General features: G+C 41.4%; 1 protein-coding gene across 1 annotated transcript in view; it reads left to right on the top strand.

The window, feature by feature from the left end:
- The first annotated feature begins 2,559 nt into the window (after nt 1-2,559).
- LOC143286874 (protein fuzzy homolog) overlaps nt 2,560-20,633 on the top strand; it is a 231,380-nt gene continuing 213,306 nt past the window's right edge. The window contains exon 1 of the mRNA XM_076594774.1: nt 2,560-2,658. Within this exon, the coding sequence (XP_076450889.1) occupies nt 2,560-2,658 (99 nt within the window). The remainder of the gene's footprint in view (nt 2,659-20,633) is intronic.

The following is a 20,633-nucleotide window of genomic DNA, read 5'->3' as shown; positions in this document are numbered from 1 at the left end:
GTGTGTGTGTGTGTGTGTGTGTGTGTGTGAGAGACCCAAAAAGTGGTTGGGGTTGAACCAAGAGAAAGACTGAGAAAGACTGAGGCTGAGAAAGAGCAGGTTTCAGCGTTAAGACTAGTTTGCGCCAAGGATTAAATCATCTCTGTGGGTTGATGGCCGGGGCTCTGGGCTCTTCGCTACCCCCTTCCTCTCTTTCACGTAGTCTTCTGGATATATATATATATATACATTTTGTGTGAGAGAGAGAGAGAGAGAGAGAGAGAGAGAGAGAGAGAGTGAGTGTGTGTGTGTGTGTGTGTGTGTGTGTGAGAGAGAGAGAGAGAGAGAGAGAGAGAGATGTACCTATTAGTGTCTTCAACCACATCTGATACTGTTTTAAACCTATCTTTGTATTCAAGCAAGGCTGTCAAATTCTGAGAAATCAGTAAGCCTTCGTCACGAGAATATGTATAGTTACTGATTTCAAGTATCTGCATTTTGTTCCGAAGCGCAGGCTAGCGTAATATGATTGATGCTATATTTTCACATGTGATGCCATTATTATAAGACGTACGTTCAAATACCCCTTCATAGGAGGCCTTGGCTGAAAAATGAATAAACAATTTTGAGTCTTGTGTCATGTCCTCTCTCTCTCTCTCTCTCTCTCTGCCCTGTTCACCAATGTCAGCATCAACTCTTTGTCTTCCTGTCTTACTGACATGAAATTCAATGGATAGCTGCTTGGTGATGTTTTTCTATTTTTCTATGTGAATGTTGTTTTTTTGTTGTTGTTTTTTTCAAGACGATTTCAGTAATGAATGATGTAGTGTAGGCCGGCAAGGCCTGGACGAACGAAACACACAACCACTGAGACTACACGTACGTATCTATAGCCGGTTCTGAAAATAAAAGACTTTGTCATTCATTGTCTTTGTGTCTCTCTGTGCCTGTCGCAAAATCTCTCTCTCTCTCTCTCTCTCTCTCTTGCTCTCTCTCTCTCTCGCTCGCTCGCTCGCTCTCGTCCAGTTGACTTATTCACGAACATCAAATAAACCGGACAATTGTCGAGAATCTGAAAAAAAAAGTATTAAAAACAGGTTTTAAAAAACAGGAAAAAAAAGCAACAACACAAAATTCATTATTTCAGTGTCAAATCAAATGGGCGCAAATATCACAGGTTGACGCAAATCAAGAGTAAAATAACCGGCGATGCGCAACTGCCATTTTTAATGTACGAAGTAATGAATATTTTTATGTAATACTGATGTCGTTTGAAGCCGCTGAACATTTACACGCAGAGAGAGAGAGAGAGAGAGAGAGAGACAGACAGACAGACAGACAGACAGACAGAGACAGAGACAGAGAGACAGAGAACTTACTAACTTTTTTTTAAAATAGAGACCGCCGAAAGGAGTGAGCACATTACTGAGGTTTATTTTTACCCTGTGTCCTACGAGGAAGGGAAATATGGCTGACAAACACGCAAAAAAGAAAGAAAAACAATAAACAAAAACAAAACAAAAAAACAACAACAACAAACAAAACAACAACAACAAAAACCAAAAACAAACAAACAACAACAACAACAACAACAAAACAACAAAAACAAGCCCCCTAAAAAAGTACAGTGAGTACAATTCAACTAACTAGGCCAAGAAACATAAAATGAATGAGTAGGCTTAACTATTCCCCAATTTACATGAGATTCAATGATTCAGAGGGAGAGAGGTGGAGAGACAGCCTGAGAGAGGGAGACAGAAACAGAGAGACAGAGAGAGGGAGAGAGAGACAGAGACAGAGACAGAGACAAATAGACAAGGAGACAGACAGAGTATTCCGACAAACAATGGACTGGGACTCAGTGACACACTGACTTTCCATGACAACACGTGGAAAAAAGCATCAAATCTTACCTCTGTGGACAATTGCCAAAACGTGACAGGTCGGGACGTTCCGAACTGAGAACTGTTTCAAGCAGTGTGAAGTCGGTGACTATCTTTAGCCGGAATGATCAATAATCGTTCGGGTCGCGGGCAATATACCCCCAATCACAGACCCTGCTTCTGAATCACATGCATCGCAAGACGCAGCGCAGAGTTCTCTCCCTCAGTCACACACACACACGCACACAGAAGCTCGCGGCGAAAGAGTGCCCGTTTCGGAGTATCTTTGCTGGCTTCTGACTGTCATGTTCTCGGCCACACATGATCAATGAGAAAATGTCAGGACTTGAAAGAACTAAAGTCTGAGGGGTTGTGTTAGGCTTTAGAAGTAAAAGGAAGCCTTGTCCGGAGCAAGAAACTCACACTGCCAACATAGACAACCGGGGAAATCCGCAAATCGAAAGCAAATAACTAGAGGCGGAGTTAGGACGCAGACTGACGCACGCAAAAACAAAATAAAACACAACTGGTCTGTGATTTTTTATGACAAAATATTCATGCTAACATCTGACGTCAAAACAGAACAAAATCTAACGGTTTTCCGACTCACCACAAAACGTCCGACGAACCGTCCACCGGTCAATTAGAGTGACATGCTTTGAGCTGTCCGCGACATTTCCCAAGTGTCTTGGTGAGCATGCGCGAATACTGTTTACAAATGGCGGCATACCTGCTCTGTTTATCTGCTGGAGGCGGGATCCCAATATTTTCACGCTCTCACGGAGATGTGAAGGCGGTGAGCAACTGTTATTGACTGTAACAATGTCTGGATCTTTATGATGAATGCAAGGAAGACTGCTCAATGGTCTTTTTTCTTTCATTTATTTACAAAGGGTTGGGGTACCTGGGTTAATCTTAGCTGTAGCAGACGATTTCCTAACTGCATGATCATGACCTGTTGCGAGACTTTCCCCCGCTAATTTTTGCGAAAAGATCGACAGCATTACGATATTTCAGTAACTAGTTTAGAATTTGTATAAGTCTGATTAACAAGGACGAAAACGTTTATGAATATGAAGTGTTTAACTGGGAGAAGGAATTCGTGACACCTGATAAAGTAATATATCATTTTTAGTGGTCCCTAACACCTATATAGGTGGTGATAACAACTCGATATTTCATTTTATCCCTTATTATGTTTGCATTCTTATTCAAGAGACTGAAAGGACAACAAAACACAAACCAGAAAAAAAACACATAATACAATACCTCTCCTTTTCTCTCTCTGTGTGTGTGTGTGTGTGTGTGTGTGTGTGTGTGATTAGATGTTTGTGTTCTTTGTGCATGTCTGAGTGTAATACTCAGTGTGTGTGTGTGTGTGTGTGTGTGTGAGAAGAGAGAGAGAGAGAGAGAGAGCAATGCAGTATGAGAGGTTTAACATATTGAATATATGGACATAAATGTGCATGAATACATTATTTGTAATTTACAGTCTGTGCATTGTACACACAAAAATACACACTTGGGCATACATTTGTGCATTTATACACTTATCTGCAATATCAGTGCACTTACAATATGCTGGCATGTGCGTGCGCACACACACACATTTGTCTAAAATCACACTGTGAATACACATTAAATGAAATAAAGCACAAACATTATTTGTAATACATAATCTGAACATTGTACAGACAAATACGCTAATATGCACACATTCGCTGAAGTACATACATCTGTCGTATGTATGCACATATGTATGTGCATGTATGTATTGCACATATGTGCACACACACACACACACACACACACACACACACAAACATGTCTAAAATCACAGTAAGTGAACACACATCAAACTAAAGAAAAATGCACGCACGCGCGTGCGCGCACGCACTCACGCACGCACGCACGCACGCACCCACACACACATACAGAGTTGTAAAGTTGCAATGCATTTAATCATGAAAATCAATTCTGGGCAATGATGAGAGAGAGAGATGAACAGCCTTCTGTCTTGAATCATCAGAGTGTGCAAACTCATCTTCCAGACTTGGAATTAGATTGTTAAATTTGGTTTGCATGAAGGACACAACATATGTTAGAAATAGACATACATTTTCATAAGCAAGGACAAAGGAGACATCTTACAAACACTTGTTGATGCCATGCACATAGTTAAGACTTTTTTTATGCACTGAACTTGTATATTTAAACAGTTTCAGTTTCAGTAGCTCAAGGAGGCGTCACTGCGTTCGGACAAATCCATATACGCTACACCACATCTGCCAAGCAGATGCCTGACCAGCAGCGTAACCCAACGCGCTTAGTCAGGCCTTAAGAAAAATTTTTTTTTAACAACTTATAGTAAGCAAAGTGCAGTAAAGTCTTACTATCTGTATCATACCCATTAAGAGTTATACCTCATAACTATACAGTGTATAACATTCTTTCAGTCTTGTGCTCGACAAGGACAACATGTATGTGATTTATTATATGTGTAGTTTGAGTGTGTGTGTGTGTGTGTGTGTGTGTGTGTGTGTGTGTGTGTGTGTGTATCAGAGACTGAGAGAAAGAGAGTGCATGCATGTGTGCAGGCATGTTTTTGTATGTTTGTGTTTGTTTGTGTATATAATACATGTGTATAACTATAATTATGTCTGTGTCTGGGAAGTTCAAGAGAGAGAGAGAGAGAGAGAGAGAGTGCACGCATGTTTGTGTGTGTATGTTGTTTCAGATTCTGTGTGTTTGCATGGCTGTGCTGGTGTGTGTGTAACTGCAATACAATGTATGTGTCTGTTTCTGTCTGTCTGTATCTGTATCAGTGTGTCTGTGTTTGAAATGCTGGATCAGGTGGATGCTTGATTGCAAACTCATGCAATGATACATATTTACATATTAGATACTCATAAATACATGCTGTCAAACACACACACACACACACACACACACACACACACATCACACACACAAACATGTTCAGATATTGATGTGAATTGCTTACTGCCCAAATCAGGGAATCTGGGGGGTGTGGATGCAGGGAGTTCATAAAACTTTGTATGAGAGGATGGTTGATAAGTGCATCTGACATCCATCCCTGTTGTTCCTGTGTTTGTTTCGTTTGAATCCCATCACTCATTCTGCTGTGTACTTGAGCACCACTTGGGCATCAGATCTCTATTTTTTTTTTAAATTGGTTTTTCAACCTTCTGGCTAAGTGTAAACAGTTAAGGGAAACAACTCGTGATAAACTTTAATGATACTCGCTGATGAAGTTTGGGCACAGTTTAAACATAAAAAAGGAGCATTTTTTATTGTATTTGCAAGTTCTGTATGTATGATCATGGCTAGAAAATCATGTTCACTACTCGTCAAGTATCAAAGTATATTCAAACAAACTGTTTAGATACTGAATGTTTAAAAGTACATTTAAATTGTAAATAAAATGCAAGTAAATGAAACAAAATTATTGTTGTCTGAATTCATTCAAAGGAAGAAACTGAAAGCTTGTGAACTAAAGTAATTTGCAGTTTGGACAAAAATGAATGGATTTCAAGCATTTTAACTCGTTAAATCATGAATCAGTAGAAATAGATAATGGATTATAATATGCATATATATATTTTTCTTGTATGTATCATACATGTATAAAAGTGTATTTTGTGGGGGGCATGGGGTGTGTGTGGGGGTGGTGGTGGTTTGTTTTTGTTTGTTCTGTTTTGTTTGTTAATTCAATAGTGCTTTTTAAACACGGGTGATCACAGTGATGCAAATTATAATGATTTTAACTGATCTGTTCACAACTCTTGAATCACAGTATCTAATTGTTAGTTAATATCTTATGATTTATCTGAAGTTATACTTTATTTCTAAAATATTTTTCTTATTTTGTTCATTTTTCATTATTTTTGGGGGGTGGGTGGGTGGGTGGGTAGGGGGGTGGAGGCAGGGGTGGTTAGGTGGACTTTGATAATGATATTCATTCATTCATTTATTTGTTACTTTACATTTACACACACACACACACACACACACACACACACACACACACACACACACACATGTGCACACGCTCAGGCAACTCACGCACACATGCACATACTCTCTGACTCGAACAGTTTCCGATCGTTGAGCTTGCCATCGTGCTAGGCCGCAGACCACAGTTTATTGGAGTTATCCAATTATATCGTTCCATTCAATTTTTGGCTGTGGGCCTCCTGTCTTCAGTGGGTTGCAGTGCAATGAAAATTTATAGGTATTATACCCCTCTCCATGGCAGGGGCCTTTCAGCACTCTGCAACACACTTCCTTTGTTCTGTTATTCTCTTCTCATAATCTCTGTCAGTCTCTGTCTCTCTGTCAGTCTCTGTCTGTCTGTCTGTCTCTCCCCCTCTGTCTGTCCCTGTCCCTCTCTTTCCTCCTCTCTCTGTTCATTTATACTCTCTCTCTGTCTGTCTGTCTCTTTCTCTGTCTCTCTTGCACACACGCACACACAGGCACACACACACACACACACACACACACACATGCGCCCTCTGGTGCGCTCTCTTCCACACGTGAACACATGCACACATATATGCATACACTCACATATGCACATACACATACACACACACTCTCTCTCTCGCTTGAAAGATGTGACATAATTGAAAAAAAATTACACAATATGATTCAAATGTATTTTCAGCAATACACACATGTATGTGTGTTGTGATTAATATCCTCCCACCCCACCCCACCCCACACTGTTCAGAATGGGTCAATGGCCTTATCAATAAAAAATTCTGAACTATGTCTCTGTCTGTGTGCCTGTCTGTCCATCTCTGTCTGTTGTTTTCTCTGTGCCTCATACTTACTCATCTGTCTGTCTGCCTCTCTCTTATCTCTCTCTCTCTCTCTCTTTCTCTTGTAACATGAGGAATGTTTATGCATGTATTTGTGAGTTTTAGGGGTTATTTTGTCGAAGTTTTGAAATTTCCCTTTATATTATTCTTTTCTATTTGTAGTGCATGTTTTTTGTTAGTGCAGGATAAAAACAAGCCGAATGTACTCACTCCTTTTTTCACCGCAATAAAAAATGTCCGTTAAATCTCTCTCTCTCTGCCTCTGTCTCTGTCTCTCTCTCTCTCTCTCTCTCTCTCTCTGTTTCTCTCTCTCTACCTCTCTCTCTCTTTTGCCATGTGTGTAAATTTTCACAGTTAAACCAGACATTATTCTATAAAATATCTCAGCCTGTCAGTCAGTCTGTGTGTCCAAGGCGAGGCGAGGCAAGGCAAGAAGTGTATTTCACATGCCCCCAGAGGGATTTGAAACAATATACATTACACACATACGTCTTTTGCACACAACATGCATACACAAAAAAAGTGATGTAAAACAAAACAACAACCCCTCCCCAAAAAACAACAACAACAACAACAACAACAACAAAAAGAAGAAGAAAAGGCCAACACTAGCAAACAAGCAAATAGAAATCATTATGTCAATTTTCCTTAATATTTGACTAATTTTTCCCCATCGGCAGATGTCTCGATGAGAAATACATATAGAAGAAACAAAACGTTTCAGTTTTAACACTTGAGTTTTTGTTGTTGTTTTTTTTCTGGAAAACAGTAAGTGGAATTCTGTGGAGTTAAGGTGGGGTCTGTAGTATCAAGATAAACATTTTTGTTTGATGTGGTCAAAAGGGGCGCACAAAAACAGATAGTGAAAGTGAATGTTATGCCGTTTGTGGAACATTTTTCGCAATTTTTTTCATTTCTGGGTAAATTGTTGAAACGCTGTTTATTAACAGGGTAAATTTTCAAAACGCTGGGTAAATTGTTGAAACGCTGTTTATTAACAGGCAGTGCATTACTGGTTGTTGTAAACGTTACTGATTTGGTAACACCGCAAAAGAAGCATCTTGACCAAAATTTGGTTTGAACATCCTGTAATTAATATACATAGTGTCATCATCTACATGTCAGTCCCAGTCTTGCAAAACTTTATCTTTTTAACTTTCTCTTTGAACCATGTTGGATGTAACTAAAACATTGTTGATTCAGCCAGAAACAACTTGATCCAATTTCGTTCAAGATGGTTTGAATGCTTTTCAGGTATTGGTTCTGATGTATGTTGGTGTTGTGTAAATTGAAAAGACATTCGTAAACAATGGAAGATATCTTTGAAGTATTTTATTGGTTTGTGACAAGCTTAAACCAAAATGCTAAAATTCTTGCTTTTTACGTAGACAGACACAGGAAACATATCAATTTCTTTGTCCTACTTCACCCCACCCCCTCTGTCTCTGTCTGTCTGTCTGTCCCTGTCTGTCTGTCTGTCTCTCTCTCTGTCTTTCTCTCACCACACACACGTATGTGTAATTATGTGCGCTCGAATGAGCACGGTCTGACGTGCTCACGTGTAAATGCAGAACTTTACACAAGAGAAAGGGGTCGATGAATCCCTGTAAAAAGATCATCACAGGTCGAGGACTGTATGATTAATCGCTACGAACTTGATCCAACTTAGCCTCCATTGTTCACGCCAGTGCGCGCGCGCTGAAAACTGAAAAGAACTCCCAGTGGAATGGAAAGGAAGTCATGGGTGGAAAGAATTTGATTTATGCCTCTTCATTCGGTCAGATACCTTGATGGATTGAGTAAACCTGGCTTTAAATAAGCCTCTAATTAATGACGATTGGATTGAACCGAGGGGGGGGAAAGGGAGCAGGAAGGGTTGTGGGATCGATACGAATAAACCTCTTTTTCGTTGGAAGTTGTCTGATTCCCTTCAGCAAAACAAACGGTGCCTTTCTGCATGTTTTTGCTGACGGTGCTTTTTTTTTCTGGGTTTGCTGGTGTTGGAAATTATCTGAGTGTGGTGAATCTAAGTCGGTTTAATTATTGATCAATGTGTGTGTGTGTGTGTGTGTGTGTGTGTGTGTGTGTGTGTGTGTTGGCAGTTATTAAAATCAGCTTGAAATAGGTGGTCGAGGCGTGTAAATGTATTTCCAGCTCTTGCGACGTTAGTAAAAGGACAAAGAGTGTGTATTTTTTCTCAAACTTCTCTCTTAAAAAAAAAAAAAAAATTCTCACAACATTTGCACATTACATATTTCCATTTTAATTGTTTGAAGACATATAAGACAAGAGTTATTAGAACTGCCAGTGATTTGATTGTGACGTTTAGGGTAAACATGATGTCGAAAGTCCGCCTTTATTAAGTTGTTATTTGTGAATTCCAGAACTTTTAGTTTGAAGTGATATACGTACACTGACTGCTGACCTATTACAATTCACCCCTGTGTGGCTTAAGTAATGACACTTGCGAGCCTGTGTGGCTTTCATCTTGATGACCTTTTTTTTTTCTCTCAAACATTTGTTGACTTTCATTTCTAACGAAGTCGTGATCTATTAGCCTCCTCCTACAAGAGCGCTCGGATCGAAAGGGTACATGTTTGTCAGGTGCCTCGATATTAGTCAAAATAACGAATGTAAGAAAATGACAACTTGTTTCGAAGAATCCTGCAGTCAGTTTTGCCTTCTTCTTCCCTGACAACTTGTTCATTTATTAACTGAACTGTTTTGTGCATAGTTATGTCATTGCACAAACCAGTTGTTTTCAGTGTCTTTCATACGTTGGTTTTGCTGATGTGTGTGCGTGCGCGCGCGCGCGCGCGTGTGTGTGTGTGTGTGTGTAAATGGGGCTGGAGTGGGCGAAGGCTGACGGAAGTTGGTGGAAACAAAATATAATTTCTGTTTCCGCCTTGCTCTTAGACGTTCTGACCCATGAAACCTACACATCCCATGTTGTTGTGATATTAGAGGAGAAAGAGTTGGAGAATTTTCATATGGCTTGATAACTGCTTTGGACCTTCGAGTAGTTGAATGAATGATACTACAACACTGAAAAAAAAAAAAAAAATTCCAGAGACATTTGTCATTCCAGTATACAGCTATGAGATCGCTGTTCTAATCTTGCCGGAAATCAAGCCTGTTTCTCTTCATGTTACATATAATTATGGATTTGACAGGGCAGTCCTTATCATTTTCTGATCTGATAGATTCTGTAGAACCTGGCAGGTACTTTCTTGGCTCTGACGAGTCTGCCGAAGTAGGTAATATTGTTTGAAACATTTGAGGAAGAACTAAGCATTACTTAATTTTCAAAAAGTTACTATAATATACCTGCTCGGAACTCAAGAAGATGTTATTTTTTTGTTTTTTGCTGCCTCTGCCTGTTTGCTGACCCCTACCCCTTTCTCCTTCACACACACTCTCTCTCCCTGTCACCTTCCGCCTTCCTATGTTTCTCTGTTTCAGTCTGCCTGTGTGTCTCTAATCCACTAATCAACCCTCCCTTACTCACCCCCCCCCCTCCTTTCTTTTTTTTTTCTTCTTATCTTATTCTGTCAGTCCTTCCGATTCTCCCACGTGCATGGAGGCACACGGACGTACACAAAAATGCAGGTTAATGCGCGTATACCTGAAGAAACGAACACACAGGTGCTCACATGCGCGAGCGCGCGGACGCAAGCACGCACACTTATGTGCGCACACTCACATACGCACGCGCGCGTGCTCGCGTACTCACACATCTCAAAACCGCTGGTTTGGGTTCAGTTTGTGAAGTCATTTCAACAGTGTGGTTCATTCCGTTCATTAGAACATCAGATATTAAATGACGTAAAAATAATTTATGAAACTAATTCTTTCATTCCTCCATCTGTTCATTCATAATAAAAGGAAGAAAAAAAATCATTCGTTTATTCAGTTCGTTCTTTCCTCCATCCATTGGTTCGTTTCTGTCACTGTAACATGGCGGTGTCTGTCGACCTATGACATTACATTTGTTTAATTATTTCATTCACATGAGCTAACCGCATGTATCGACATTAATCAAAGTTAGATTACAACAAAGCCAATAATAATATAGAGAAGGGAAGGGGGATGGGAGGAACTCTTCTGTGACAAACCCATCAGTGCTCAAACATAGCTACTGAGCTTGTTTGGGTATCATATTTCAGCCTTCGGAAATATCGTTTCGTAATAACTGAGTGTGTGGTTTCATACAGCCTTGTGCCTATAACAGGTAGGGTATAGTAAAACGAGAAAGTTTCAAATTTGTTAGCGGAACCAGTTTCCAGTATTAAAAATGGATCGTTTGGAAGAACGACATTCTGAGTCAAGCTACAGTGAATGAAATTGTATCCAGCAATTACTTGAAGTTGTTGGAAATCACAGTATTTCTTCGCAGTGTGATTTTATTGGAGTTCAGTTTTACAATGGTAATTATAGTTAAAAGATAATGGACCAGCTGCTCCAAGTTTTACTTATCGCTTGACACCCTGAAAGATCTCTCTGAATGTAGTGAGCCAGATTCTGCGATCAGTGAAGCCTATAATGTTTCAAATTTATTCAAAATGGGTGTGCATATGCGAAATAACTTGCGACATCAGGAGGAATATTGTCATGATAATGAGTGAATTAGACGTTAATAAAGGCCCTGCGTCCCTGGGATGAATGTCAGGTTGTTCAGGTTACTAGATTCCTACTGTTTGCCACGTCAGTGTGGATAACCAGCGTTGTGTAGGCTGTAAAAGCAGTATAGAAACTTTAAGTCCGACGGTGAATATAGCAGTATTTTCCAAACTGTTGAATTCGGAGTGCATCGGCAAACAGTCGGTCGCATGTGGATAAAGCGGACATTGGTCGCAAAGATGCTGCAACTGGCTGTCGACTCGGGTGGAGTGGAAAACAGGAGAGAGGGGTGGAGGTTGGAGAGAGAGAGAGAGAGAGAGAGAGAGGAGCAATTAATGACCGGAAGGATGGCAGAGCGTGAATTCTTCCCCTTCTTCCCTTGTGTGCGTGCGCGTGAATGTGTGTTAGTGTGTGTGTTTGTGTGCGTGCGCGCGCACGCATGTGTGTTGATGGCAATTTTTTTTCCAAAACTGCTTGAACGATTTCAGTGCGCAGCTTGGGCCGTGCAGTGCAGGAGAGCGTCGTTTGGAATATCCATTGAGATCGGTCAACAATTTCACCTTGTCCACGGCTCAAGGTCGATCGCGAGACCGTTGCTCCGTTTCAGGCTTTCTGAATGTATGTGTTACTGCCCCATGAAGAAGACAAGGAAAAAAACCACAAAAAACCCCAGCTACCTTGCAGTTTTAATCATCGTGAATTAAGCCAAAGCCTCTTCACTGCAAGACTTAAAATACTTCAGGAGTATAGACTGCAGATGCAAAATTTAATTCCAAACCATTTTTTGGCAACACTTTGGTAGCAGTTATCTGGCTATGGACCTCTTTTTTTCATAAACAGAATAACGAATCATAAATACGTTAGATTCGCATCATGTTTGTTGTTTGTCGTAATTATTAGTTTGTGTTCTTTTCCATACTGCTCATTTTACATATTACAACCAATGAGAACTTAAAAAAAAAACCAAGTGTATTGTTCTTTACCCCCCCCCCCCCCCCCCCAAAAAAAAAAAAAAAAAAAAAAATCTCAAACATGTTGACATTCTTTAATCTTGATGGCAGAGTTAACCCAGATCAAGCATTCGTGAATCAACATTGATAAGCAATGAAAGAGTCAATGCTCTGGAAATGTATGAAAGAATTGTCATTATTTCACATTGGATTTGCTGTGGGTAAAGTTGTTTATTCCAAAATGCATAATTCATGGATCTAAATCCAAATTACGTACGGCCATGAATTAACATATATACACGCCAGAAAAAAAAAGAGTTAATGCACTGAAAGTGTGTCAGCATTTCCATAGCTTACCCTCATTTGTATTATTGATGAATATTCAACGCGTTAGCTTTCAATTTTCCATCAGATTACACAGTAAAGACTGGAACATTTCTCTCTTGATTTACCTGATCAACATTTAAAATTTGAGCAGAAAAGGCACAATTACATTTGAAGAAGAGAACCCCGTGTGCTGAGCCTCCCTTTAGAATAAAGGGGTCTATAAATGACGCAACCAAACTACATTTTGCACATATTATAATGCCATACGTTTACTGATACAGCAACTGGTTGAGATATTTGAAAGCTATAATTACATTTGAAGAACAGAATCCCCCCTCTTCTCATTCTCCACCGAGAAGAAAAGGAGACAATAAACAAGTAGCTTAACTGCTAACATTTTGCAGATTTACATTGCCATGGTGACAGATATTGAAACGTTCAGCTTGCGTTAGAATGTTGAGACTTTTGACAAATCCAGTCAGTTTCGACATTAAGAAAAGAAAGAATGAGTTATCGTAAAGCGACTTTATTGTAAAAAAAAAAAAAAAGTAGGAAAAATACACACAGAGAAAAAACAGATACCAAGAAAACCTGGTATGTCAAGTCTTATTTTTTCTGTTTCTTATCTATCTCTCTATGTATGTATGTATGTATGTATATATATATATATATATATATATATATATATATATATATATATATATATATATATATATCCAGTCAGTTCCAAGGCACTGTCCTCTGCAAGACTTAGCCAGTGCTGCACACGACCTTCCCATTTTGATAATATGAAAACAAAATGTTCTATCTGTGCGGTTCATTATTTTTAAACAAAATGGAAATAACCTGTCAGATTGTATATCATCTCGTGCCTTGGTTTTGTCATGCGTTCTGTCGTTTTTGTTTGTTTCGAGCTTTCATATTTTCATCTTTTTCTTCTCTTCCTCGTGTCATTTCTTTGAAATAGGTTTTTAGAGGTTCAGAGTGTTAAAAAGGGCTAATTCGTTATCCGGGAGAACAGTGCTTTGCAGCTGTTTCATTTTCTCCGCGTTTTATGGACATTATTTCGCGACTCATCACGGGGAAATCTACAGCAAACAGAACCCTTTTTGCACGGGTCGCGCGCACGCGAGCGAAGATTAAATCTCTCTGGATATATCAAGCTTCTTGATTTATGCACTAAACCGGTAAACAGGAAAATAAAACAAGTGCAGCTTTTCTGGCAGAATTATTCAAATAAGTCATAGGATATTTGCCTCAATAAATCAAACCTCGGCCCGGAGTTTTGTTGTGTGTATGGTTTTTTTTGTTGTTGTTGGTTGTTTTGTTTTTTTTACCCCTCGTAGCGCCGACGCCGCCGCCAGCCGAGCTCTCTGTGCGCGGGCAAAAAGAAGCCTTTTCATAACGAGCAAGCGTAGTTTGCATTGTTTTATTCGTGTTCGAACGCCCGCGAATAATGTTTCCCTTTTTTTTCTTTTCTACTTCTTTTGTTTTGCCGCTTCAATTATTATGGAAATTTTTGGTGCCATTTCTCATCTGGGCTCCAACGGCGGGCCCATACTCTGGCTGTCATCGCTTGATTGATTTTTTGGGGGCCTAAACTCCGCGGAAAGTAAAGAAAAGCCTTTGTCTATTTGCCATGTGACATGAATATGAGCCCAGTTTGATTGGTTTGGAAAGTATTGATTGGGCCTGGGCTTCGTTCTGGCGGTTTCCCTCCCGCAAAGCTAAAAGAGTGGGTGGGTGGGGTGGTGAGGGTTGGGGTGGGGGTGGATGTGGTTAGGAGTGGGAGTTGTGATAAGGGGGGTGGGGGGGGGGGGAGGCAGCGTTGGTGAAGATAATTTTTGTTGTTTATTAGCGCTATCGTTATTCATCTCTGATAGTGATGATAAAGATGATAATGATGATTATTATTGTTGTTCCTGTTGTTGTTGATGTCATCATCATCGTCGTCGTCGTTATACTTGTTTTGTTTTTTTGTAAGCTGCATCATCATCATCATCCGTTTCGTCGACACTACCATCGCCACTATCATGTTTTATTTAGTTTCATTGCTGTTCTCTTTCCCAGTAGGATCTGCGGTGGCCTTTCTACAGATACGACATAGCGCATGACAAAAAATGTATATGAAACCTACTATTGTGGCATCATGGAGGAAACAAAACAATAAACAGAAAAAAAAACCATGTGCCAACCCCCCCTCCCCCACATGTGAGGAACCTAAAACCTAAAACATCCAGCAGTATCTTTGCATGCAATCAGCTTCAGGTAATTTCCTTTGTTACACTACGTCCTCATTTTTCACTTACCGTCCACTGCGAATCTCTCTTAGGTCGATTAATGAGAAGCTCCTCAAAACTGAAAAAAAACAACAAATCTATGAGATGTTTTTGCCATTGCGCTTTCAAAGAGCACCGACCGTTTGGAATTCACTGCCTAACAACCTGAAAATTGATACACTAAGTTTCACCGATTTAAAAAAGCAAAATTTGAAATGTTAGGCTTTCTCAGGCAGACCTTTTATGTAAATTTTCCTGAAGTGTATATTTTCATCACTGCCATCGTGTGTATGTGTGTGTGTGTGTGTGCGTGCGCGCGTGCAACGATTTTATTCCGAAAGAATTGCTGGCTGCATTTTTGTAATTTATTGCATTCATCATTATCTTCATCATCATCATCAGCAGCAGCATTATTATTACCATTTGTTGCTAGCGTGGTTTTTGTTGTTGTTGTTTTTTTGTTTTTTTTCCCCCAGCAGGCTAACCCGTGTCTCCTGTCAAGAACACACACACACGCACCGCCTTGTTTTATGACAAACATATGTAGCGGGGTTCGTCATTCAGATAATTAACGGTTCGTAACTGTACTCCCTGGGTTCACGTTGCACGCCGGCAACCTGTTGGGCACGCGATCAGATGCCGTGCGCTGCCTGCCTTTGTTCACGGCTGACGAGTGTTGAAACTCGAGTGGAGATGGTAGTGAAACGGTTAAAGAAAGAAGCAAACGTGATGTGAAAGGATTAAAATATGTAAATTCAACAAGAAAAAAAACGAAACAAAAACACAAAACACACAACACACACACACACACACACACGCAAACACCGCTGTATGGGTGGGAAAGAAAGTGAGAGTGATGTATAAGAAGTTATTAAAAAACAACAACAAACAAACAACAGCAACAACAACGAACCAAAAAAGCAAAAGACAATTAGCAACAAAAGATTTTTCCGATCTCCCAGGTCAGTTGTATATGAATATGTGCGGACCAGCTAGTGCCTGCGTCCTCTTCATGAGTATACACAGGCAGATCAGATACGCACATGAAAGGTCCTGTAATCTATGTCAGCGTTCGGTGGGTTACGGAAGCAAGGAGATACCCAGAATGAACACCCCCGAAAACGGAATACGGCTACATACGTGGCGGTGGAAAAAACAAAACAAAACGGTCCTACGCGTAAAATGTTAACCTCTGTGTGAGTGAGTGAGTGTGTGTGTGTGTGTGCGTGAGTGCGTGCGTGCGTGCGTGTGTGTGTGTGTGTGTGTGTGTGTGTGTGTGTACGCGGCGACTGAAACCTGATTGAATGACACAGGAAACGAATGATGAGCGCCCAGTGGCAGCTGGGCTCTGCCCAGGTTGGCAGCCTGTTGTGCAAATGACTCCGTATTTATAATGCACTTAGAGCTTGGTCTCTGACTGAGGACAGACGCTATATAAGTATCCATATCATATCATCATATGTATATGTTGAATAATAAATCGAACCCCAGATGTCATTTTCCATAAAGAAGTGGAAGAAGCCTCAAAAACAGTATTGGTTTAACTTGAAACCTTTTAAACTGATTGGCGCTTGGGATTTAAGTTACGATTGGGATGTGAGTTTTAAAATCTCTCATTAGTGCTCATGCTAATTGTTTTGTTCATACAAAGGGAATGTTAGTATGCACAACAAGCGACAACTGTTTCGCATTGTGTAGTGCTAATCGCGTTTGCTACCCGCAGCTGACTGCTGATTGGAGAGAAACACTCTTAAGTAAAGAGAAACTCCCCGCAGCTCGGCAGATCTTGTGTGAAGAACATATCATGTCTTCCAAAAACCAGCACGAGCAGAAATCTTAATTTAAGGTAAGAACCAGAATATTAGATGAAATGATAGTCGAAACATTTCCTTGAAATATAGTGGGAACCAAAATACCAGACACGGTCTACGGGGCCAGAACCAAGGGACAAACAATCCACAGGGGACTAAAAGAAACTCTGGACACTGTACCACAAGCCTGAAGGGGCTTATTGGATGATGCATGATATGCTGATATAGAACTGATGATAAATCTAAGCCCAGATGTCTTCTTTTTCACAAGTAAGTAGGAAAAGCACGGAAGAAAAGTCTTAATTCTTAACCTGAAAAAAAAACTGATTGGCGCTTAGGGTCGGGTGGCGGTTAGGAGTAGGGGTGTGAGTTTATAAAATTGTCATCAATGTTCATGTTAGCCAGTGGGAGAGAAGAGGAGGAGGGTGTTACTTGAACGATCAGAAGATAATGGTATAGATTTCACCAATCGAAAGTTTGGCAGCACAACTACCCGATATTCGGGTTGAGATTTGGGGGGAAAAAAGTGTGGCGTGTGTGGCGCTATCTCTGTGTTAAAGGCTACTATTGATGAAATTGAGAAATGATGAGGAAGGGGATGGGGGTCGGAAGGTTGAAGTGACTTTCCCCTCCCAGTCGGCTTCTTTCAAAATGTTAATTGGATTGATTGAGTGACCTGCATTAATATGGCACAATATTAGGAAAAGGATAGTGAATCGTCATTTTAGCCATCGTCGTCATCATCATCATCACCACCATTTTTCTGTGAGTGGAGTATATTAATTACCCCTTTTTTCACCAGCAAAGTTCTCTGTGTAAAATCATGTCTGCTATTGTATTCGGGGTTCTTTAGCGTGTGCCAGGTACATGTTGCTCACGGGACCTCGCCCACATCAGAATGACCTGCACCCAGACCACCACACAAGGTCTAGTGAAGTGGGGGGAGGGGGACGAGGGTGGGAGGTTGGGGGGGGAATGGAAAGTAAAAATTCTAGACACTGTTTGGTACTCGAACCCGTGGACACTCACTTCCTAGTCGGGCACATAACCACTGGGCCATCTCTCTCCATAGTTACCGCGTGCCGTCGTTCTTCCTTCTGTTGCACCACTTGCTGCACCCCTCGTGTCGTGTCACCGTGACATCTGAACGTGACGTGATCGAGTTGTGGGGGAAGGCAGAGGAGAGGGAAAGGGGAGAGAGGAGAGGGAAAGGGGAGAGAGAGAGAAGATGTGATGGAGGAGGAAGGGATGGGGATGGGGGGTGGATGGGGGCGGGAGGGGAGGGGGGGCTTGAATTGGGCGGGAGGAGGGGAACAGGTTGGTTGGAATTGGAAAGAGGGAAAGAGGAGTCACCATGTGTGTGTGTGTGATCTCAGTTCGAAACGAATGTTCAAACTTTTACCATTGTTCATAGGTAGCTTGAGAGTGAGTTAAAAATCACTTTTTGCATTTTGGTGGTTGTTGGGTGTTCAGACGTGTATAATTGTTCTTTGTTAACTTGGGAGTGAGTTCAAAATCACTTTCGGCATCTTGATGTCAGTTGGGGTGGTAAAGGTGGTTGTAGGTCTGGTGATGGTGGTGGTGGTGGTGGTGGTTCTTTGACTGATGTACATGTGTATATTCATTGGCGGAGAGATGAGAGCGCGCGTGTTTGGGTGGGTGGGTTGGGAGTAAGGGTGAAGGGTAGGAGGGTGATAGGTTGTGTAGGCGCGCACGTTCCATGATGTCAGCTGCACAGGATTCTTTACTGATTATTATGCTTTTCTGTAGTTTTGTGTTGACGGTCAAGAAAAAGAATTGGGAAAAAATCAACGAAGAGGTGCGAGTCACTCGGTCTCGTGCGCGTGTGTCTACGTGTATATGCGCCCGTGTGTGTGTGTGTGTGTGTGTGTGTGTGTGTGTGTGTGTGTGTGTGTGTGTGTGTGTGTGTGTTAAGCAGTGATTTCCCCCTACAAACCGAATTAGAGGTTACATGGTCGTCTACAGAACACGATGAAGACTTTTCTTTTTTCTTCCTTCTTTTGTCTGCCCCCATTAATTATTCTCGACGTGCACTCGCCAACAGAAGGGGCACTGAGTGCTGGAGTTCCGTGTAAGAGAAAATCAGGTTTTTTGACATTTTTTTTTTTATTCATGAAGATTACATGATACACTCTTTAATTATTTTCTCCAAACGTGTCCAAACTTGACACGTTAATGATCGAGTGGTTTGCCAACCAGCAAAGAAAGAGAGAGAGAGAGAGAGGGTGGGTGGGTGGGAATGTTGTTCCACTTTTATTCATCCGCAATTCTTAACCAGATTGGTCATTACCCTTTCTTGTTACGCTAGGAACTATCGCCTTATTCGCTTGTCCATTTGTCGTAACATTTTATATACTTTTCATTGAGTGGTTTGTTAACAAGCAAAGAAGAGAGTAGAGAGAGAGAGAGAGAGAAAGGTGGGGGAGTCTCAAAGAGAAATCACTCTTTTATTCGTCCGCATTTTGTAACCAGATCAGTCATTGTTACATGACATCAGTCATTGTTACATAGGTTCTTTTACCTGCGCAAAGTGCTTGCTGTACTTGGGACCTCGGTTCATCGTCTCATCCAAGCAAAGGTTCCTGTACACATCCCTTTCCCTGTGTCATTGCTTGTTTGCCCGACAATGGTTGTGTTATAACCAAAAGCTGAGTTGGGTTGACCACAAATGCGACCTCCGTTGCATCCTATCGGATCCCCAGATGTAAGGTGCAAAGATAAAGTATGCACAATGTAACATGTCAGTTATTATTGTTTCTCTTTCACAAGGTCTTTTGGTATCTTGTTGTCTTCCCGTTCCTTACTTCATCCTTCACAGGCTGCTTTGGAAAGTCATTGGGTTATGACTGCCCCCACTCCCCCCCCCCTCGTCCCCCACTCCCGTATCCTCGCCATGATTAAGAACACCACTGAATTGATGTCTCTGGTTCACTGACCACAGGGGATAATAGTTCACCTGGCAGTACCGAGATATCTGAGGAGTCCATAGGGGGACGAAACTGCATTCATGTCAGGCATACAATTGGCTCTCTCTCCCAAATAATTCAAATGGTCCCCCAGATGCATTCTTTGAAGGGTTTCCGTTTTCTTTTTTATTTTTTTTTTCTGCCCCATCATCTGCACCTTTTCAGTGGCATTACTCCCACGCCGCTCATTTGGATTCCCCCATACACGGCCACACCCGGGTTCATCCGTCGCAGTTCCAGCGTCGGCAGTCCACAGGGAACTATCGATGTTAGGTCGCCAGGAGGCCACACACCAGAGGAGACCCTGCACTGCTGCTGAGTCACTTCGGTGGTGTTCAGTGGTGCCTGTTCTGTTTTAACGTACTTAGGACACCACCTACTAAGCCCCCTACTAACGACAATAATGGCTTAGTCGCGGAGCCAGACTGAGTGAGCGTCCCTCCCAGAGTGGAGACCGCCACCACGTCCCTCAAACAACAGCCACCCATGAATCTGCCGACACTGACGACATTGACAGGACTCACCTCAAGCACGTTTAATGTTTGCAAAATATTATCTTAAGTAAACGGAAAGGGTGGTTTAGTTATTTCCTGCACTTGTTTTCCTCCACTATTATGTTGTTCGGGGAAAAAAAAAAAGCCCTGTGTATATATGATACATGCGTGTGTTCAAGAAGGTGGTGACTGCTAGTCTTGTCCCACCCCATCCACGTCTTTAACTCCTCACCCTTCTCCATCAAGCCCCATCCCCCACACCTCTCCATCCAGCACCCGCAGCCGCCGTCCGTCGTCGTTGTTTGCCGTCGTCAACACTAACATCGCCTGTGGAACGGGCCTCAGCGTACCCAGAAAAGTAATTGATCATTACAATTGAATTACGTGTTGTGTTCCTTTCGCTGCCACGCCGATGCTATACCGTAGGTGCCACACCGGCCTTGCTTTTTTTTTTCCTTT

The sequence above is a fragment of the Babylonia areolata genome, chromosome 10 (genome assembly GCF_041734735.1).
Source record: "Babylonia areolata isolate BAREFJ2019XMU chromosome 10, ASM4173473v1, whole genome shotgun sequence".
Taxonomy (NCBI): domain Eukaryota; kingdom Metazoa; phylum Mollusca; class Gastropoda; order Neogastropoda; family Buccinidae; genus Babylonia; species Babylonia areolata.
The sequence above is the reverse complement of the archived record's forward strand: the minus strand, read 5'-3'. Positions and strand labels throughout refer to the sequence as shown.